The 23,077-nt window shown below is 32.9% G+C and overlaps 3 protein-coding genes across 3 annotated transcripts; 2 read left to right on the top strand and 1 right to left on the bottom strand.

Annotated features, from left to right (window-relative positions):
• Positions 1–8,247: 8,247 nt before the first annotated feature.
• LOC135130449 (SET domain-containing protein SmydA-8-like) lies at positions 8,248–10,851 on the bottom strand. The gene is made up of 3 exons (XM_064057835.1): positions 9,524–10,851; positions 9,182–9,354; positions 8,248–8,450 (listed from the first exon to the last, which is right to left on the bottom strand). Exons 1-3 carry the CDS (start codon positions 10,686–10,688, stop codon positions 8,337–8,339), a joined length of 1,452 nt encoding a protein of 483 aa, XP_063913905.1. The 5' UTR covers positions 10,689–10,851; the 3' UTR covers positions 8,248–8,336.
• Positions 10,852–13,988: 3,137 nt separating this feature from the next.
• Positions 13,989–15,687, top strand: LOC135129863 (uncharacterized). The gene is made up of 2 exons (XM_064057132.1): positions 13,989–14,246; positions 14,304–15,687. The coding sequence occupies exons 1-2, from the start codon at positions 14,059–14,061 to the stop codon at positions 15,685–15,687; spliced, it is 1,572 nt and encodes a 523-aa protein (XP_063913202.1). The 5' UTR covers positions 13,989–14,058.
• A 4,550-nt stretch (positions 15,688–20,237) lies between these two features.
• On the top strand, positions 20,238–21,932 carry LOC135130448 (uncharacterized). The gene is made up of 2 exons (XM_064057834.1): positions 20,238–20,452; positions 20,516–21,932. Exons 1-2 carry the CDS (start codon positions 20,271–20,273, stop codon positions 21,906–21,908), a joined length of 1,575 nt encoding a protein of 524 aa, XP_063913904.1. The 5' UTR covers positions 20,238–20,270; the 3' UTR covers positions 21,909–21,932.
• The last annotated feature ends 1,145 nt before the right edge of the window (positions 21,933–23,077 follow it).

Below are 23,077 nucleotides of genomic sequence, written 5' to 3'. Positions count from 1 at the left end.
ATATATATAACATTACTACTGAATTGTTGCTGAATTCAAATGACGTAAACTCAAGATTTATGAATAAGCTATTACAGCTCCTCCGTTGAATTATCAAAGCAAATTTTAAACTTAAATTATTCCTATGCTATAATTTTTAGTGTTACACATTGGAATCGACATTACATACGCTTACCATATTTCCAAGATCAGAAAGAGGGACAACAAAATATTAATAAAGTAGTAAGTATGATTAGTAAACTTTTGTTCTAAATTGTCTCATTGATTTTGGCAATGCAAAGTGAATTTTTTGGATACCACGACCAAAATTAGCTTTTTGAAACCTTTCACTTTATTTTGAAAAAATCATCTTTCGGGTAACTATCTATAATTTTACCTACTGATCTCATCTGGTAACACCAATACCTTATTTTTGTTCGATTTTTTTTAATGTGATGATAAAATTTTGAGAAATGGCACAGAAAATATCGCTTTTTAATGTTAAAGAAATGCGTTTTAGAAATGTACGATTCTGACACTTTTAAAAAATGTTCTAAAAAAAATGTTTTTTTCAAAAAGTGGTTCTTACTAAGTATATTGAAGTCCGTTCTAAGAGCTTTAAAATGAACACCGTTCCATCGTCACAACCCATTGTTTACCAGGATATCAACAATTATATGTCAAGGTCAAGGCGTCGTCAACTTTGTACTAAATTTACACTGTCTGACTGATCCAAATATGCTAAAAAACACAAGAGTTCAAAATTAATTTTTGGTTGGTCGTTTTCATATGAAATTGTGGTATATTTTTTTAATGAGTGGACAACTTCGAGATGTGTTTTATGAACAAAATTGAAAAAATGAAAAGTTGCGAAATTATGAAACTAAAAAATCAAAATCTTGGAAAATTGAAAAATTATAAATCAAAAAATTCGAAATCAAAATTTGAGATGAGATTCGGATAATTATCCGAATCTCATCTCAAATTTTGATAATTATAATTGAAAAATCAAAAATTGAATATTTGAAAAAACTAAAAATTTTAAAAACGAAGCCTTATAAGATTGAGATACTGATTAACTAAAACCGAATAATTGAGGCCTCCAAAAATTGTATTTGCAAAATTAAAATAGTGTAAAACGGAAAAATTGAAAAATCGGATACCTTTCAAAACGAAAAATTGTACAATAATTACACTGAAAAATCAAAAAATTGTAAAACGGTAAAATTACAAAATTAAAAATTGGATAATCATAAGCTTGAAAATTTATTAAACTGTAAATTAAATTATACATACATATTACATAATTAAAATATGGTCAAATATTTATCTCAAAGAAAATTAAACATTGAAGGTCTTAGGGGTTAATTCTGCATGTTTAGTTAGAGGGCGTTTTCCCCAACCCGCGCGGCTAATTCTTGCGACTTTTAATCGGAAGACGTGCTGTAAATTTGTTTTATTGTTTGTAAATTCACCAATCAGGTATTTAAATAAACCATTTACTAGGAGATTTCATGAAATTCATTTAGTCAGGATAATTAATTCTTTGTTTAACAAATTATAAATGAGTGTCTGGATGCATATACGTAAGTGCCACATTATAACACTTCATAATTCTTCACACAAGATTGCTAATAGTTCGTTTGTAGCAGTTAAACTAATTCATACCGCGAACTGGCGGGGGGTTAAAATAATTTCTTCCCTTAGGCGGTTATTATCGTTATTATCATCGTTATCATGATCACATCACTGAGGCATGTCCTCACAACGCTAAAGATTGACTACATCATCGAGGCTTGTCCTCGCAACGCTAAAGATTGATTACTTCATCGCGGCATGTCCTCGCAACGCCAAAGATTGATTACATCACCGAGACGCTTGTTGCGTTTTGCAGGAATTATTTTTGTTGTATCTACCACTAAGAACGCTAGGGCGAAGGAAGATTTTTCCTACTAATAATACGGAAAGAACGCGTTTATATCCTTTATAAAAAATCACCAACTGATCAATTACGTGACGAATTGTTGGGTTTAAGGAAACAAATAAAAATATTATCTCGTCAATGTCATAGACGTTATTTAGCGGATGTTCAATTCAATATTGGAACAGAACCAAATAAGTGTTGGAGTTATGTAAACGCTAAACGTCGTGAGTAAGAATGTCCATCTGTATTAAGCATGGTGATCGTGTTCACTCAACTCCAGAGGATATAGTAAATGCCTTCTCACAGTATTTTTCGGAATTTTTCAGTGATATGCAGTTACCTTTAATGCAACGAAATGTAAATACTTGCGCAGACATTAAAATCGACCGAATAACATTTGACGACATTCACGTCGCTGCAAAAAAACTCAACAACAAGCTAACTTCCGGACCTGACGGTATTCCGTCTTTTATAGTCAAGGACTGCATTTGCGCGTTTTCGGCACCATTGTCCAAGATCTTTAACCTATCATTATCATCAGGTTTATTTCCCTCGTGTTGGAAGAACAAAATTCTGTCCAATTCTGAAAAACGGCGAACAAATATAGCACCGATTTGTGACTTTTCCAAAATTTTTGAAATTGTCTTCTACTTACTTATAATAAGTTATACTAAAAAACATGATTAATCCCATTCAGCACGGATTTATAAAATGCAGATCTATGACAACCACTCTTGCAGTCATGACTCAATTTATCTCTCGCGTACTTGATAAAAATGGGCAAGTAGCCGCTGTATACATCCGCAAAGCTTTTGATTCCATTGACCATGAAATATTGTTGCACAAGATGGCTGCTTCAGGTTTTTGCGAAAACAATCAATCAAGAGCATGTTTAGTAAAATCCGGAGTTCCGCAAGGTAGTAATCTCGGCCTATTACTTTTTATTATCTTCTTTAGAGACATTCCTGAGCTGCGAACTAGCAACATCTTGATGTTTGTCGCCGATATTAAAATTTTCACGAAAATTGACTCTCTGTCGGATGTTCGAGGGCTTCAACGGGACATTGACAAATAATAACTTGCAACTGTCAACGGAGAAGTGTGAAGTCATACGAGAAAGGTAAAAGCCATCTTAAGTGATTACAACTTGAACGGTAACGTTGTTGATAGATGCAATACTATAAAAGACTTTACACTTGACACGTCATTGTCATTTGTGCATCTGATTGACAATGGGGTGAACAAAGATGCTGTACAATATACTACATAATAAAATAGACTGTACAGAGTTAACTGACCAAGTTACGTACAAAGTATCAAAATATCATACCCGTGTAAAAGCATTATTTCACCTGGAGCAACCAAGAACAAATATGTTAAAAAAGTCTCCTATATATGTCATGCTAAGATTGTTTAACGACATTGCGGCGGACTGTGATATACATTTTGATTTATTAAGTGTAATTATTAAAAGAATTATAGAAAATAACATCCAGATGTCCCACTGAGATTCCAGACACATTTGAACATTAATGGTTTGTACTATTTTGCATTTCCATCTTTTTTTCCTCGCTTTTTAATAATTTCTTTTATTATCTTTTTTTTTAACTTAATCATTCATTTTTTCTGATCGTTGTCCAGTAATTGGAATAGCAGTTCTGTTTGGGCAATTGTTTTGTAATAATAATATAAATCCAGCTAATTCCTCTGTGCAAATTGCTAAAATAAAAAATTTAAAAGATGGTGGTTTACTTCTGGGCTGCAAAAATGTCACTGAGTTTAAGCGGCTTGCTAATGAACTACTATCTGCTGATTATGTAGTAAAAGAGGCTAAGGTGCTACGTCCCAGAATTCGTAAAGATGTTGGTGAAGATGAAGTGACATTTTATGTCACAAGACTAAATGAGTTTGTATTTGGTGATGATTCGAAATGCAAATTATTAAAACTATAGCCTGTTAGGAATAATCTTGATATATCTCAATTTGTGTTTCCGTTCTGGGGTATTTCCGAATATTTCAAAAATTATTGCCATTTACAAAAGTAAAGATCGTAGGTAATTGTGTGGAGCATTATAGACGTGTATCGTTTATTAATAATTTTGCCAATATATTTGAGTGTTTAATTTATGATCAACTTTATTTTCAAGTCAGTAATTATATTTCACCTTACCAACATGGTTTCATACATGGTAGATCTACAGTTACCAACCTTCTTTGCATGACACAGTTTATTGCTTTTTCGATTGATGACGGTTGTCAGAGACACGTAATTTAGTTAGATTTTTCGAAGACGTTTGACAAGTTGGATCATACCCTATTAGTTGACAAAATTTCTAATTTTGGTAGTTGTCCTAGACTTATTAAACTGTTCACTTCCTATCTACAGGAGAGAAAACAATTTGTTCATTGTTTTGGATAAAATTCTAATGAATTTAGCGTTCGTTCTGGAGTGCCACAGCTGTCAGTTTTGGAACCTTTCTTGTTTAATCTATTTGTCAATGATGTCGTTCTTCGGTTAAATATGAATTGTTTAATGTATGCGGAGGCCCATGGCTTGATTAACTATTCTTCTCAACTCCTGTCTGCTTATTGCTTATCTTCCCAGTTGGTAATACCAAGGTTTTGTATATTTTTTATTACTTCGGTGCTCCATCTTTCCTTGGGTTTTCCTTTTCTCCTTTTCTTTCCTATTGTGCTTGTCAAAATCATTTTGGGTATCCTCGATTGAGGTATTCTCTTTAGGTGGTCTAACCATCTGAGTCTTTGTGCTTTGACATATCCTATTACATAGTTCTTTCCATATAACACTTCTAGTTCTTTATTTGTTGTTCTTTCCCATTGACCATTTTCTAACTTTTCTACCAAATATCTTCCGGAGTACTCTTCTTTCCCAAACTAGTATCATGTCCTGCTCCATTTTTGTTATTATCCAAGTCTCAGATGCGTATGTGAGAATTGGTTTTATAACTGTCTTGTACGTTTTTAGTTTGGCTCTTCTGGATATATTTTTATTCCTGAGCAATTTATGAAGCACTTGAATACAACGATTTGCTCTAATGATTCTATTGGATATCTCTTCTATTATGTATGGTTTGCATGTACAGCCATTTCCTAGATATTCAAATCTTTCGACTTGTTCGAATCGGTATGTCGTTATGTTCTCCACTGACATCGTTAGGTACTGTCCTTGTACGAATTCCTTATTTGCCCATTCCATATATTTTGTTTTCGCTTCGTTTATGTAAAGCCCTTTCTCTCTCGCCTTTGCTTGTAGTCTTTTGGTCACTTTCTTCAGCTCATCTCTGTTTCTAGTTACAATTACTATGTCGTCAGCAAAGGCTAGACACTGATATTTTTTGTACCTAGTATATTAGCCCTGATCTATTTAAGGTATATCACCTTCTTGTATTATTTTTTCCAATAATAGATTAAATAACAGCGATGATAGTGGGTCTCCTTGTCTCACGCCCTCTTTTACCATAAATTTTTCTGTTAGAGGATTTTTTATCTTCACCCTGCTTTCCGTTTTTTTAAGGGTTAGTTTTATCATCCTGATCAGCTTTGGTACAATTTACAATTGATTCGATCAAACGCTTGTATGAAGTCCATAAAAGGGGCCATTGTTGGTTTGTTATATTCATATCTTTGCTTGTATTTCTTTTAAGATATATATTTGATCGATAGTATTTCGGTTTCTTCTGAATCCACTTTGATATTCACCTATTATGATATCTGTTTGCGCTGTCACCCTATTTTTGATATGTGTACCTAGTATTTTATATACAACGTTTAGTAGTGTAGTTTTGCAAATTTCCTTTGTCCCCTTTCTTATGTATCGGATATACTATTGCTTCATTCCATTCTGCTTGTAATACTTCTGGTTCCCATATATTTTCAAGTAGTTTAAGGATAGTGTTTATTAGCCGCGGTCCTCCATGGCTCATTTCACTCGTTATATGATTCTTCCTGGGCGTTTACTGTTTTTTAAATTCTTGATGATATTTTCGACTTCTGTTAGAGTTGGTGCTTCGTATTTTATGCTCTCATTTTGTATTCTAGTTACTTCTTTAATGGTGTCTCCTATGTTGTTGTCTTCGTTTAAGAGTTGTTTGAAGTATTTTCTCCAGTGGTCTAGTATTTATTCACCATCTATTATCATTGTTCTACTCTCATTTTTGTAGCAGGCAGGTTGTGCTTGGTATCCTCTTTTTTCGTTCCTTATTCCTCGGTATAAATTTCTGACGAGGTTATTTTTGAAGTTTTCTTCTATGTCTTTCAGCTTGTCTTCATAGTGTCTTCTTTTCTTTTCTCGTATAACTGCTTTGCATATTTTTCTTTGTTTTAAATAGCTGGTCTCTGTTTCTTTTGTCCATTCTGTTAACATTTTTAGTCTTAGTTTATTGCGTTTCTCCAATTCTGATCGTCGAACCATCTAATTATTACGTTTTTTATTTATGGTTTTTTTGCTGTTCTTTTCTGCCATATTCACAGCGTCTTTGATTACGCTCCATGCTTGTTGTACATTGTCTTGTACAATAGGGCCCAGTTCTTGGTTGATTCTATGTGCAACTCTATTTGTTTTTCTCTTGCTTCCAGTCTAATTATTGTTTTCTTTTTTTTTTGGTTTTGTGTCCGTTTCGTTTTTCGGGTATTAGGTAGTCTCATCTTAACTCCAACCAGAAAATGGTCTGGGTCTATATCAGCACCTCTATAATGTGCGTACATGTGTAATACATTCTTTTAGGTCTTTTTCTATTAGTATATGTCTTTTTCTATTATTATATGTCTTTTGCTGGTAGCAGGTACTTTTTATAACAAGGTTTTTTTCTTTTGAAAAATCTATTAACATATATATTTCCGTTTTCATTTGTTGTTGTATGTTAGGTGTGCTTACCTATCGTAGGCCTGAACATCTCTTCTGTACCCATTTTTGCGTTTGCATTTCCAATTATAATTTTCAAATCATATTTTGGTATGTTTTCGTATGCTTGGTCTAATTCATTGTAGTACTGTTCTTTTATTTCCATTTTTTTTTCTCTTCTGACAGTGCATGGATGTTGATATATGAAATCTTTTGATATCTACCTAATGTTCTTAGCTTCTTGTGTATTATAAATCCGATACCTAGCAGTCTGTTCTTCCCTCCACTATTGAAAAATATGTAATATCCTACTTCTTAAGTAATTTATTTCAGTTGTTTTGTTTCTTGTAATGCCATCAATTGAATTTTTTTTTGCTTCTTTTACAAGTTGAATTAGTTTCCCTTCTTGGTAGGATCTTCTGATGTTCCATGTTGCTATTTTTACTATTGTTTTTTTTTTCGTCTCATTAGCGTTTTTTTGGTTTTTGTTTTTTCCTTTTCGTGTCCTTTTTATTTGCCATGTTGTCTGCCGAGGGGCATCTTGGTTTATAAATTTTATTAGTTTTGTGGGGTATTGTCTTTTATTTTTTCCAACAATCCCTTTTCTTTGCTCCACTTCCATACCTGTATTTCTCTTTCGTTTTTGGTTAGGTCGTCGTTTACATATACTTTTTCTTGCAGCTGACTTATTTTTTTTTTGTTTTGCATTACTTTTATTTTTTCGTGTTTGCTATCTAGTTCTACTAAACAAGTTTTCTCTCCTAGTTTTTTTGCTTTGTTTATTTTTACTGTTAGCCCCATTTCCCTTTCAATAAAATTTCCTATTGCTTCTCTTAATATATTTGGGTCACTCGTATTTATTGGCATTCCTTGTACGACAATATTTTTTCTCCTTTTGTCACTTTCTAATTTTTCTATTTTGTCATTGGCGTTTTGTAATTGATTTCGTATCTGGTCTGTTTCCTGTATGCATTTTTCATTAATTACTTTTAGCTCATTTATTTCTCTGATATATTTCTTTTGTTTGTTTTTCATTTCTTTCATTTCCTCTGTTATTAATCTCACACTCTGCATGTTCTTGCTGCTTTCTTTTTATTTCTTTTGTATCTTTGGTGAGATCTTTCGGCAGTACCATCATCTGTGCTAGTGTCCCTTGATTTCCTGTTTCTGCGGCTTTTTTGGAGATCTATGTGTTTTTTTTTTTTGATTTCTTAAATATGTCGGCCCAATCTTCCGTTTTTCTTTTTCCCTCCTCCGTTGTCTCATTTTGCACAGCTTTGTTTATACTCTACTTCTTATATCATCACATAAAAATATTGGAAATGTGGGTGGCTTAATTACTGCAATTTGATTATTAAGTAAACACAAATGCATAAAATAATTTGCACTTTATTAATTTTTTTTTCACTTGAGGTAACACGAAGTGGAGGTATGGTATTCTTATTTTTAATTAGTATAACTTTTTTCGTTTAAAAATACAACATAAAATATTTTCATTTTTTCATTTAAAAATATAACATAAAATATGAAAATATATAATTATAATACGTCAAAGTACATGTACATTATGTATTATTGCTCTCTTAGCTTTATTTCATCTGGCCACAATTTTTTGATTTCGGGAGGGGCCCCAACGTCGTACATCAAGATGTCGGCAGCTTCTAGAAGTAAACTTTTGTCTGATGTCTGAAAAAAGTGTTGTCAGAATTAGAAGAAATTCTTGTGTTCAGTGGCAAAAATTTAATCAAAAGACAAAACGAAACAAAACGTTCATAATAAAGTGCTGCATTATGAACTCACAAAATAATTTATTGTCGTAAATGAAAGAAGCCTCTGTCTATAATAACTATGCTATTGGATAATAACCAAGTTCTATTTTGAAAGTTACAAACAACTTTCTTTATATAACCCCCTAGTAAAAGCATGAGAAACAAACAAAATTAACCTTGACATTTACAAATTGTTTATGCAGCTAGTTCAACAACATTTGAGTGTCATCATGTCGCTGTAATGAATTTGTTTCTCTATTATTTTGGCCAACAAGTGCAAAATACAACAATTAATTTGTTTATCAGGGAGCGTTTTATAACTTAAATTCTGACCTAGTGCCAAGATTTTTCCGAACTTAGATCGATTGACACTTACGGTTTATTACTTGCAGCGTTTCGATCCAACAAACAACAAAAATTTAAAAATAAAAATTACTTCGCGCAAGTACATTTTTCAGCACTAAATTTCCGCTCGTTTATTTTCTCCAGCCTGAAAAAAACATCTCCGTTTATCATAAATTTAACCGAAACGTGCACCTAGTGCAAACAACTCCGCACAAACAGGGTTATCGTATAAGCATGACTCAACCTGTTTTCCTCGGTTAAAATTAGTGAAGAAATTTTATTAAAGCGTTATGAAATCCGTACCTTGGAAGCACTTCCAGCTTTTGCTTGCCTCCTTTTTTGTTCGGCGTGGCAACAGTAGAGCTCGTACAAGAGTAAACCTCTCATCTTACACTGTCCCAGACGAAGAAGCTCCAACAAGGCTAGGAGTTCCCCGCAGAATTTTTCTTTAGCCAAAAGGTGATCGTCTGACAGTTCTGCAACGAAGAGTTATTGAAAAAACACGTCGTTATTTTTAGACTTGAGTTGTTCAAAAATAAACCTCGGAGATATTTATAGCGGTATTTATCAAGTTCCTCTGGTTTGCACATGGATGATGTAGCCATTACGAAAAAAATAAAATAAAACTGACGAAAATAAACTCACCTGTCCATGTGAAGCCTCGTTCATGTCCTAAAATCCAAATTAGCTTGTATTTGAGTTCAACAACTGTTTCGTTGTTTTCAGGCACGACAGTGGCGAGCTTTGTGGTTATGAATTTGAGCATGATTTCGACATCGTCGTTGGTGAAGCTATTTAAAGTACTACCAAGTAAGGAAGAAAGGGCTGCTACATCTTTTTTGTTTATGCTTTCGGCGCAACCCTCACACTGCCATTTCCCGTTGTGGATGAGAGGGTCGATGGGGATCACTTTCCCCGTTTTACAATTTTTACACAAAATGGCACTGACGTAAGACCCGAACTCAGTCGGGTCTTCACATCTTTGGCACTTGCAGAGGAAGTGTTTAGTACGAAAGAGGTGGAAGCGTCTGGTTGGGGTGCCCCAGATGACCCTCGAGTATGAATGGAAGATTTCCGTCCCTTTAGGGATGAAAGTTGACGCTCTGACAATCATGTGCTGGTTGTTGTCAAAGACATGAATCGTGTTAGGAGTGCAAGAATGGTTAGCCAAACTACCCAAAGGGTACAAACCTTTAACACTAGACTGATTATTTTCGCTCCCTACAATTACTTCAAACGCGTTAGCATCCATAACACAACACACGAACCTCATGAACATTTCTTCGTCTTCTTTGACATCCAAATAAAGAACTTTCTTCATAACGTCGACCTCAAACCCGTGCTGGTCTGAAATGTGTGCCTTAAGACACCTAACTACCTTTTTGTCTTCGTCGCTGAGCAAAATGGCCCGGATGGGTGAGAATACCTTGCCCAGCTTTTCTGACAGCTCCTCTGGGATGGGTCGAGTTTGCCATTGTCTGACAATCTTGCACTCCTTCTGGTGTTTTGAAGAATTCTGACACTTGTCTGAACACAACTTGAGACCGCATTTTTTCTCACAAGGTCTCAGATTGTCCTTGCCGTAGCAATTAACACACAGTGGAGGACACGTGAGGGCTGCGCGGGGTCCCAGGATTATTGGATAGTCTCGGAAGATCAGTTCTCCAGTCTCGATGGATCTTGCGGCAAACACTCCGAATCCACCCAAGTCTGATTTTCTTATTTCCCACGGTGGGTTCTCGACGTAGAGTGAGTTACGTTCGAGGTATTTGTGGATTGTTTTCGTTAATGTGTCGATGTTACGTTGCATTTTTGCGAGAGTATTGAAAATAGATTTGGCTTAAGTCGACATAAATTAGTCAATTGGGACGACTTCGATATATTTAAGTCGAACGGTGTGGTAACGTGTGTGCTACGTGGTTCTTATCGGTGCGGACCTTAAAAATATACTGGTGGAGGTGAGGGAGGCGCATTTAAGTCTTCGGACAGGTGTTGGAATCGGATATGATACATTTTTTAATAGCGCAGGAATGGTTGGATTGCTAAATTTAAAAGTTATAGCAGAGGAATTGAGGGATACTTTTTTTAATTAAGCGAATTTAATTTTCATTAATTTAATTGCAGTTGCGTTTTGAAAAAGTTGGTATATTTAATAAAAATTTTAAGATAGTGTTTTCAATAAAATTAAATTAGTATTAGAGTTTTTTTGATCTAATAACACAGATCAAAGCATTGTGTAATCACCTCAAGTTGATTTTGTTAGACAAATAATCACCGAAACTACCGGACTGATCGTTGTGAAATTTTAGCTGTGTTTTAGGAATATCGTGTTAATAGTAAAAGGCTAATCAAGATTTGTCTGATCATAACTATTTAGAACTTGATCTCGTCACTTCAAGATTTTACAAAATAATTTTGACACCTTACAACTTTTTGTGTTTGTCTACGACCGAAAAGTTGAAAAATCTAAAAATTTTGATATCGAAAAAATTTTATGATTGAAATATGAAACAATTGAAAATTGATTTATTAAAATCGGATAATCGAAAAATGTTGAAATATTAAAGTGAAAAACTAAAACGTTGCATTATTACAAAAACTAAAAAGTTGGATAATCGTAAAATTTAAAAATTATGAAACTATATACCTGAAAAATGGCAGACATAGAAATTTAAACAGCGAATAAGGTAATTATTGTGAAATAGAAAAATAACAAAAATAAAAAATTTGCGAAATTTTGAAATTGAGAAGTCAAAAAAATTGGAAAATCGCCGGACTTCAAGACCAAATGTTCAAATTCAAGTTGAAAAATAAAATATGAAAGTTTTCTCTTTTTCGAGTCCAAAATGATATTAATTTAACAGATCAACAAAGAATTCTTATCTGAGATGAAGATTGGACATCAGACAATTATATGATGGAAGCATTAATCAACAAAATATTTACAAACCAAAAAAAAACTAGCAAAGATTTATAAAAGCAAGAGACTTGACCCACGATGTTGTTAATTTTTCAACGAGATTTTACAGTTCCAACATGTGTTCGGTTTGAAAATACTCTTTCAACATGGCCGCTGCCAGAACAAAGAATTTACCTGATGTTAAATTATGCCACACTTTATCAACGATTCAAAGAATTTACATTACGTTAAATGATGCCACAATTTATCAACGGTTCAAACAATTAGCTTTGAGAGTTTATATCGTGAACTGTCCCCAGCTTATCCCAAACAAAACACATGATAAATAAACATAAAACGCATTCCTCTCAAGCGTTGCTAGAGAAACATATCTCGAAGATGTGATGATGTCCGGTTCACGATATTATGAATTCTATCGCATTTTCCACGGTCCTTTTCCCAGAGTAGGATAACGTTAGGTTAATTTTAACTGCCGTTAATGAACTATTAGCAATCTTATGTGAGGAATCAAGAAGTGTTATAAAGTAATACTTAAGTATAAGCATCCAGAAAACCTTATTCATAATTTCCTAAACAAAGGGTGACTCCTGAGTAAGTGAATCTCATGAAATCTCCTAGCAAGTACATGATCTCAACAAATTCCTTACTTTTAAATTGTGTTAGAACTAGTTGACGATTAAACTCTTAACATGAACTGTGAATTTACAAACAATAAAACAAATTTACACACATGTTAGCGTCGATTGAAAATTCACCTATTTCCAACATTCCAACTAAACTTAACCTAGCTAACTCATCACGTGGTTTTCATTCACAACAATAAACCAAAAGTGACCCTCTTCCCACCCTCTACAAACCAAGCACCCCTTTCTCCCTACCAACCCTCTAACTAAATTTCCAAGCAGAACTACCAACTACCAAAAAAAAGAAATAAACGTGCACATGGTTGCCTATGATTAACGATTTTTCTTGATTGAATTCTTTTTCAAATTCAAATTATTAATCAAAATTTTAATTCAAATTCGGTCACCACAATAGTATGGATTGTTTTTCATAAATCCATAGAAATCAGCCGTTTTATTTATCGTTAAATTTAAAAATTATGAAACTATTATATACCTGAAAAATTGCAGGAATATAAATTTAAACACCGAATCAGGTAATTATTGTGAAATAGAAAAATTACAAAATTTAAAAATTAAAAATTTGCGAAATTTTTAAATTGAAAAGTCAAAAAAATTGCAAAATCGGCGTCCTTCAAGACCAAATGTTCAAATTCAAGTTGAAAAAATAAAATGTGAAAGTTCTCTTTTTTTCAAGTTCAAGTTGATATTAATTTAACAGATAATATCTTTCGAGTCCAATCAATGTTTACGAATAGTCTAAATGCCACTAATGAACTAATTTAAAATAAGTAATAACTTAAGTACAAACATTCAGCACATTAGACATAATTCTATTAAAATAAGTTGAGTCTGAATAAGTGAATTTCCTGCCACGTGTTTTACGGAAACATTTTTATTATCGAAGTTAAATAGTATTAGAACTCTATGCAGTTAAAACCCTTAATAAGAACTGTGAATTTACATACAATGAAACAAAAGTAACACGTGTTGACGAATTCCTTTCACAAAATTTCAGATTCAGGTATCAAATCGTTAATAATAGTCGGGCCTTACACTAATTTCACTGGTTGAGGGAAACAGCGGCGTCAAATGCGATTAATTTTTCTTAAAACAATTATTTATATCTCACTTAATCAAAGTGTAAATAAAATCATCAAATTTATCCATGAAAATATATTCATTACACAACAGCAGGGTCTACATTACTCAGTTGGAAATTATATCAGTAACTGATGATTTTGAGTGGGCATTTCATTGTGGATGTCTCAAAAGAAAAATCAAAATTAAAAAATAAATAAATAATTATAGATCAGTGTTTTCTTTTCAGGTGTTGGTGTGAGCCCACCGACAGTGGCATTTCCGAACTACTGAAATTTTAACCACTGGTGTTGAAAAAACCTTTTAAATTAAAAAAAAAAGTGAGAACAAATATAAAAATGAATTTCACTTGAGAAAAAAGTTATTTTTATTCACAAATCAAGTCAGAGTACAGACCCATAGGGTGAATTTTACAAAGCGTAAATTACCCAAACTAAGATAATATACAATATTGATTAGTGCGATTAATAAATATCTTATCTCTTTTGTCGTATATTTTTGGAATTCATGTTAGTAGGCACACGTGTGTTTTCAAAATGGCGTGTGGTACTTACGTAAGGCAAAGACGAAAGGAACGTCAAGTTATGAACATTTTGACGAATGATATTGAAAACAATGATATCAAAAATTTTAAAGAAATCGTTTTTAATATAGGTAGAAGTTTTTTTATTGGAAGTAACGACTATAGCTTTACCTTGTATGCAGAGTCTATGAAAAGAGAACGGTGCGTATACATATAAGGGTTTTAGTATATTACTTCGGTATGTAACTTATTTTGTAGGAAAGAAATATTTGACTTTTTGCTTTCATTTCATGGTAGAGACGATGAAGGGACCATTGCTGCTTTAGAACACGTGCTGAAGAATCAGAACTCTGTGCCTGATTATTTTGTTAACGGATTGTTGAATAAATATACTTATGTCGAGAATGATGAAGACTTGCTTGTCAGAACTGCTACAGAAAAGTGTCCCCAAGCTACGAAGCTCTTGCTGGACAAAGGACTTGACGCTAATGCACAAATGGGGGATTGGACTCCACTTCATAGGGCATTAATGATAGATCCGGATAATAGAAGTGAAGAATTAATTACCACTTTATTATGTTATGGTGCTGATCCTTCGGTTGAAGCTTATAATGGATACAACTGCTTCGAACTAGCAATGAGGCATGCACACACAGATTTTGTCCGAGAAATGTTATTTGATTTTACATTTGATTATCACTCACACCATAACCTGCATATTAGTGTACTATTACAACTGGGTAAACTAAAATCGCCACTTTTTCATCAACTAATAAAACATGATGTCGAATTTTTCCTGGATGAATACATTAATACGCCATTTTTGGAAAATCTGAGTGACTTGCTTCTACTGGAATTTGATTATTTTAAAATAATTTTCCAAAAGTATAATAGTATATGTTTTGAAATTTTTAAGAATTACATCTTTCATTACTTCAAGTCTGAACCTAGCTCTCGTGGAAGTTTCTTCGGAAGGCGTCTACCAGATATTGAAAGATGTTTATGTGCGGAACAAACTCTAATGAAGTTTAACTTACTCCTTCATGGTCCAGCATCTTTGAATAAAAATGTTATCGATTTTATTAGCACGTTAGACAGCTACAAAGTTTTTTCTCACATTTCTAAAAGCACCAATCAAACAGAAGTTACAGAAATATTTGTTTATTTACTCACTTGGGGTCTGAGAGTACGATCAACGCTTCTTGACTGTGTATTTCAAGAATATGGATACTGCGAGCTATTCAAGCTTCTTTTGTTCATGGATGTTGAACATAACAAATATGGGGTTGTTCATCCGAGTGCATTGGTATTTTATATTTGTGAGATTAATTCGACCTTAGATACACTTTCTCTGACAGAGTACACAGTGGATTCTGTATTTGAGCTAATGAACTATTTTGTTCATCCTAAATTGGATAAATATCGTTCACAAGAAGAGCCGAGCAAAAAATTGGAAATAACAGGAAATTATCCACATATACCAAGTTTAGTCGAGATTGCTCGAAATACATTTAGGGAGTATTTTGTGACTAAATTTGATATAAAAAACGCGCAACAGTTTTATACATTGCTTAACCGCCTTCCGATCTCTGTTACCCATAAGAAAATTATAAGCCTGGAAACTAAGTTATATAATGTTTAAAATTAAAATAAAAGATGTGGTTTACATAGTTGCTTTATTTCCTATTTGACAGATTTACTCATTTCTATTAGTTTTGTTGTATTGTCTTCCATAAACATTAGGACGGCAACGCACAAAGTTGAAGTTGATGTACATTTTTTTAAAAGTCATATCAATGAAATTTTGATTTAAAAACTCTACAGTCACTTTTAAAAACTACAATTCTCACATTGGAAAAAATAGTTACTACGGTGTCTTTTAATTTTAAAGAAGTCGTCATTATGATCGGTGTACTACAAGCCTAATTACGAAATATTAATAATTTCTGCCTACATATCCATTTAATAATAAAGAGCATATTTATAGTAACTCTACATTCTCTAGTGTTGATTCTATTATTAGCATTTTCCGTAACAACGGGGTAATTGTGCCAAATCAGCATGTTTATCCAAAAACAAAATATTTAAGTTTGATGCAAAATTAGACTCATTTTTTTATTATTTACCAGAAAATTGCAACATGAAACAGAAGAAAATCGTCTATTCTCCTTTCCACTTTAAAAAGAGGTACATACGTCTGGTAGAAGATATTCGTATTCTCGGTTAAAATGCCGTTTCAAAAGAGCCATATTGGTAACAGTCACTTTTTTTATCTACAAATCTCGACTTACTGATATTTCATCGGGTGTTTGACAGGGCTCAGAGCTGGGACCTTTACTTTTTATTTGATTAGTGAATGACGTGAAATATAAATAATAAACTTGACAATCTTTGGTTTAATAAATTAACTCATTTGACAAAAATTTTATGGTAATTCAATATAAAATTCAGGCATCTATGTCCACAAATCAAAAAAAAACATACACAGTTTTTTTCTATGATGGACTGACCATATTTGTCGGCGATTGCCTAGTTTTTTCTTAATTTTGAATAAACACAAATTATATAAAGAGTAACTTCAAGCAATATATTCAAAATGGTTTAAAAAAAAAATGAAAAATGTAGAAAAAACTGGACTCCAAATGCACTTGTTGTTAATTTATGTAAATAATTTTAATCAATTTTTAACCCTATCAACAATCACTGAAATTACATCGGATTTACAAATGACTGACATTTTATACAGTTTCATTTGTGATTTTGAAATTAATACCTACCTATTGTAAAATCTAAGACTGTGGAAAAAGAATCAATTAATTAATTATTTATGTTTATTCCACCCTCTTTTCTACAAATTTCTTTCAAAATAATATCATTAATAGCAATAATAATAGAATTAGTTATACTACACTACTGAACAAAAGAGTAAACTAATTCATTAATTAATTAATTCTAGTTCTACATTGTAATATTATATTAGGGAATTGAGAGAAACAATGTTTCCCCCCACTCAGATATAGTAAATAAAGCGAGATCAATAACAAACAACGAAACGAAAATCAGAAAATTTTATATAAAAAGTAATAATTGACAGAAAAGAAGAAACATGGAAAAAATAATGTATTGTCTAGCATGAAAATATAGTGCAATATTTCTTTTTTACTTCCTGAGTGTAAGCTAAGGAAGTATGTATTATAATCGAGCCCACTGGACGACTGGCTAGTTTTATGTTTTCTCGACGTTTCAAGACCCCTAGAGTAGGAAAAAATAGGACCTCCGTTTCTCTGTCTGTCTACCCGAAGTTTTATGAGATAGATATTCTCGGAATGGGACTATTTGGCGCGGCCGACTTGGCGCGACCGACTTGGCGCGGCCGTCTTGGCGCGAGCCATTTTGGCGCAAGGCCAACTTGGCGCAGGGACACTTTGGCGCAAGCCATCTTGGCGCGAGTACGTCGGTATATAATATAAAAAATATTTATTTTTCGTACTGTGGTTGGCACCCTGTTATTTACGCCAAGTGTAGGCAACCAAATACACACGGAATTTCATTCGCACAAATTCCAATAACTAAATGATCCACGGAGCAAGAAGTTCCACGTTTAGGAGTATGTTTATAATGGGGTGCCGGGCGCGAAGCGCCCGTGTGTCCATTAAAAAGTGGACATTACCCCTCCACGCGTTGGAGACTATAAAAATTGGGTTATGATAACAACGGGTGCAATTTTTGTATAATTATATCTATTTTTCGTGGTGCAAGTTCATTCGCGCCAAGATGGCTTGCGCCAAAGTGTCCCTGCGCCAAGTTGGCTTTGCGCCAAAATGTCTCGCGCCAAGTCGGCCGCGCCAAGTTGGCCGCGCCAAGTCGGCCGCGCCGAATTGTCCTAGACCGAGATATTCTCTGAAACTACTGAATCGATTGTTACCAAATTTTATATGTACATTAGGAATATTGTGTAGATGGTAAAACGCTTACCAAAATTTCGCAATCAACTCCGTTTTTAACGTCACCTTTAAAATTTAGATTAACAAATATTATCTACCGAATGCTGTGAAATCTTGCAAATGTTTTAACGTTGTAGGAAGTATAATAAATTTTTAATTAAAATTTATGCGTTTATGGCCTCCTCAAAAAATGATGACATCATCTCAATATTCTGCCGATATGCCTCAAATTTTATGAAATAACATGCATGTATGTGTGATTTAAGAATCCATATTGAGTTTTTTTTCTTGGCAATATTGGCAAATTATATAACCAATACATATTTTACAATTTAAATTTGAGATTGCAAAAACCGAATGCTGTGAAATCTTGCAAATATTTCAAGGTTTGAAAATTAATCAAATATCATTTTTTTTATCACTGATGTTTGTAATCTGAAAGTGTTAATAGTCGAATTTTTACTTTCCGAGCGTAAGCAAAGGAAGTATTGTAATCGAGTCCGTCGGCCGACTCTCTACTTTTACGTTTTCTCGATCTTTCATGACCCCTTGAAGACGAAGAAATAGGTCTCCCATTTCCGTCTGTCTGTCCGTCTGTCCGTCTGTCCGTCTGTCCGTCTGTCCGTCTGTCTGTCGTCCCGGATTTTTATTAGACAGATAATCTCCGAAAGTAGTAGACCGATTTTTGTGAAATTTTGTACTTATATTAGGAATATCATGTAGAATGTAGATGGTAAAACGCTGACCAAAATTTATCTAATCATCCCCATCACTAACGCGATGACGTCACTTCAAAATTGTACATAGTTAATGGGCTTTAAATTGTATAAAATAACATCGTCCTATACATGTAGTTTACGACTCCGAATTGAGTTTTTACCCGAAACGTCCAGATTTTTGAAAAAAAATTCAAAATTATAAAACAACATTTTGCAATTTAATTTTAAATCTGCTAACTCGAATGTTTTGAAATGTTGCAGATGTTTTAAGGCTGTAAAGACCATCATAAATCTTTACTCAAAATATATTTGGTTATCTCCTCCAAGAATTTGATGACGTAAGCTCAAAAGTTTGCCGAATAAATCCTATCTAAAATGTACGAAATATGATGAGTCTGTACTTGTGATATATAACTCCATTCATATTTTTTGGATTTACATATAAAGGGTGACTCAAAAAAATTAATTCATTAATGAGTAAATTTATTTTACTGATTTACTCAGGAACTGCAAAACCTAATGCTTCGAAATCTTGAAGATGTTTTAAAATGATCATAAACATGATAAATTTTTGAACAAAATGTATTTGGTCGTCCCCCCTAAAAAATTTATGACTTCACCACAAAATTTTGCTGAATAAATCCTATCTAAACTGTACAAAATATGATGAGTCTGTACTTGTGATTTATCACTCCATTCATATTTTTTGGATTTGCATATACAGGGTGACTCAAAAAAATTAATGAATGCGTAAATTTATTTGATTGATTTACTCAGGAACTACAAAACCGAATGCTTTGAAATCTTGAAAATGTTTTAAAGTTATCATAAGCATGGTATCATTTGATCATTTTGAAAATACAATTATGTGTTAATTATTATATCATATCGATATTTGTTGGGAGTAGTGACCTAATTTTAAGCTAGTAATATAATTATACATTGCTGATTCTATCAGTGTGATTTTTTTTGCATTGCCATCCTTATATGTATATATCTAAAAAAAATCTTCCTTTATCATATGAACAAAACTTGTGAAATTTTCATGAAGAAACCTTTTTTATTATTGAAAATCTTCGACTGGTCTAACCCCACTCAGTGTTAAACTATATTCTCAAATTACTTAAAAAAGGACATTCATTAACAATTCAACTTTATTAAATTTTTTTTAAGTTTTCGGAAACACATTAGGACATCCTAAATTGTATAAAATCTATAATACTGGACGACTTTGTCGTTTTGTGGTTAGTTAACTAAGGGGTTATTATATATAGCCATTATTTAATTAGCCCTAATTAAATATAAACTACTTTTTGTTGTACTGAAATATACAACAAACACTATTTATTGTAGAGTATTTGTTCAAGTACATAATATTGTTAAGATTCAAATTTTATTTTTGTCTAATCGCAGCTAAAGCGTAGATTAACCCAACTTAGATAAAATATCATACAGACTTTAGCATGATCAACAAATATCTTATCTCTGTGTCGTTTCCTATTTATTGTTTCATATTTGTTCATCTTTGAGTTTCATATGTTAAAAACACGTGTCTGTTCAAAATGGAACACATACTACAAAGACATGAGAACAGTCAATTTATGGAAACTTTGACGAATGCTATTGAAAACAACCACGTCGACAATTTTAAAAAACTTGTTTTACATTTATCCAGAAACTTTTTTCTTGTACAAGGTAACAACCACCGCATCACTCTATATATGGAGTCGATGAAGAAAAAACGGTGAGTACACATCTAAGGATTTTAGTTCATTATTACGTCTATAGTACGTAACTTATTTTGCAGGAAAGAAATATTTGATTTTTTGCTCACATTTCATCCCAAAGACGATGCAGGAACTATTGCTGCCTTAGATTCCGTGTTGAGTGGTCAGAACTCTGTGCCTAAGTACTACGTTGATAAATTATTAAAAAAATATTCTTCTGTTACGAGTGATGAAAATCTGTTAGTCATAGCTGTTAGAGGGACAAATTGTCAAGCCGCAAAGTTTTTGCTGAACAAAGGACTTGATCCTAATGCAGAAAAATTGGGTTACACTCCACTTCACACGGCGCTAGTGAGAAATCCGGACACTAATAGTGAAGAATTAATTACCACTTTATTGTGCAATGGTGCTGACGCTTTGGGGGAACTTCATGACGGATACAATTGCTTTGAGCTAGCGGTGATATATAAACACACAAATTTTGTCCAAGAAATGTCGTTTGATTTTGCATTTGATTATCCATATCACTCACACTATAAACTGAATATTAGTGTGCTATTACAACTGGCCAAATTAAAATCGCCACTTTTTCATCAATTAAGGAAATATGATGTTGAATTTTTCCCACATGAAAACAAACTTATGCACTTTTCAGAAAATCTTAGAGACTTGCTTCAACTGGAATTTGACTATTTTGAAATAATTTTTGAAGAGTATAATGACATATGTTGTCATATTTTTGAGACTTACCTGCTTGATTATTCCAAGGCTGACCCCAAGTCTCGTGGATATTTCTTCTTAAGGCCCCTACCTGATATTGAAATGTGCTTCGGTGGAGATAAAATTTTAAAGAAGTTTGACTTACTCCTCCACGGTTCCACAACTTTGAATAAATGTGTTATCGAATTTATTCACATGTTGAACAGTAAAACAGGATTTCATTACATCTCTAAATGCACCGATGAAGCGAATGTTACAGAATTTTTTGCTTATTTACTCCCTTGGGGTTTAAGAGTTGGGTCACAGCTTTTTGACGATGTATTTCAAGAATATGGATACTGCGAACTATTCAAGCTTCTTTTGTTCCTGGATTATGAACGTAAGGACTATGGAGTAATTCATCCGAGCGCATTGGTATTTTATATTTGTGAGGTTAATTCGACCTTACATACACTTTCTCTAAGAGAATACACGGTGGATTCTGTATTTGAACTAATGAATTATTTTGTCCATTCTAAATTGGATGAATATCGTGCCCGCGAAGTGTCGAGCAAAAAATTGGCAAAAAAAGGAAATTATCCACATATACCAAGTTTAGTCGAGCTTGCTCGAAATACATTTAGAGAGTATTTTGTGACTAAACTTGACATAAGAAGCACGCAACGGTTCTATACCTTGCTTAACAGCCTTCCGATCTCTGTTGACCATAAGAAAATTATTAGCCTTGAAACCAAGTTATATGATAATTATTAAACTTAAAATAAAAGATACGATTTACGTAATTCTTTTATTTCCTCTCCAATATAGGACTATTTAGTGATATCACTTGAGTTTATTTGAAGATTGGTTTTATTGTTACTCAAACCATAGGCCGAAAATGCAGAACAATTTTCTTATTCTTGTACTATTAGGAAAACGAGTCTACAGGGTGCCGCATCCAAATTTGGACATAGCGAATATAGGGAATTGGTTTTTAGTTTATAATATCTCCCCAGATTATTTTAAAGCATGTTCAAGAATCGACAACTGCAAAATTATAAAATTGAAAAATCGAGTAATGGTAAAATCGTAAAACTGATACATCGTAAGTTGAAAAATCAAGAAACTGAAAATTCTGATCTGTTAAATCAAAAATTGTAAAATTTATTTATTAAGCAAGTGAAAAATGAAAAATTTAAAAATTGAAAAATCGAGAATTTGGATAATCCGATAATTGAAAAATTGTTCCATTAAAAACTGAACAGTTGAGAAATCGAAAAATTGGAAAAACATAAAACTGACAAATCATTAGTTATTTAGACAGAACTTCCCTTGCCCGGCGTACACTCCAGTTTTTTCGAAAAATTGTAAGATCTAATGTTGCAAATTTTATTTTTTTGATAAGTTAAAATAAAGTTACGCATACATGTAATCTTAGAGTGACGGTAGACAAGCATGCTGTGTGTATGATTCGAGCGAGTGTTTCCATTACAAGATTTTGTGATGACGTCATCAAAATTTTTGCAAGGATACAGAACTTTAGCCATAGTTTTACTAAAATAAATAATTGAACTTTCTGCCACGTGTTAAAACTCTTAACAAGAAGTATGAATTTATATACAATGAAATAAAAGTAACACGTAATCGTTAATAATAATCGGGCCTTACACTAATTCCACTGGTTGAGGGAGATAGTGGCTTCTAATGCGATTCATTTTTCTGTAAATAATTGCCCTTTAGGGAAAATGCAAGTGCAAGTATAAAAAGTAAACATGTTCAACACTTGTTTACACCAGCACTGCACTACAAGTGGTAAGTGCCTTCAAATTTTGTAAATAGTAATTTTTTCTAGGCATGATTTTTTTAATCAGAACATCACAAATACAATAATAAATATGAATCGCAATAGAAACCATTTATGTTGTGTTTGTTAGCGATTTTAT

Source organism: Zophobas morio, unplaced genomic scaffold, assembly GCF_036711695.1.
Source record: "Zophobas morio isolate AGI-343-1 ecotype UQ-CSIRO unplaced genomic scaffold, CSIRO_AGI_Zmor_V1 ptg000017l, whole genome shotgun sequence".
Taxonomy (NCBI): Eukaryota; Metazoa; Arthropoda; class Insecta; order Coleoptera; family Tenebrionidae; genus Zophobas; species Zophobas morio.
Note: the sequence above shows the minus strand (reverse complement) of the source record. Positions and strands in the feature narration are given on the sequence as shown.

Coding starts and splice junctions, on each gene's coding strand:
- LOC135130449 (XM_064057835.1), bottom strand. CDS start 10,688: ATGCAACGTAACATCGACACATTAACGAAAACAATCCACAAATACCTC. Junction 9,355..9,523: donor ACGAGGCTTCACATGGACAG/GTGAGTTTATTT, acceptor TCTTCGTTGCAG/AACTGTCAGACGATCACCTT. Junction 8,451..9,181: donor AAGCTGGAAGTGCTTCCAAG/GTACGGATTTCA, acceptor CACTTTTTTCAG/ACATCAGACAAAAGTTTACT.
- LOC135129863 (XM_064057132.1), top strand. CDS start 14,059: ATGGCGTGTGGTACTTACGTAAGGCAAAGACGAAAGGAACGTCAAGTT. Junction 14,247..14,303: donor GAGTCTATGAAAAGAGAACG/GTGCGTATACAT, acceptor CTTATTTTGTAG/GAAAGAAATATTTGACTTTT.
- LOC135130448 (XM_064057834.1), top strand. CDS start 20,271: ATGGAACACATACTACAAAGACATGAGAACAGTCAATTTATGGAAACT. Junction 20,453..20,515: donor GAGTCGATGAAGAAAAAACG/GTGAGTACACAT, acceptor CTTATTTTGCAG/GAAAGAAATATTTGATTTTT.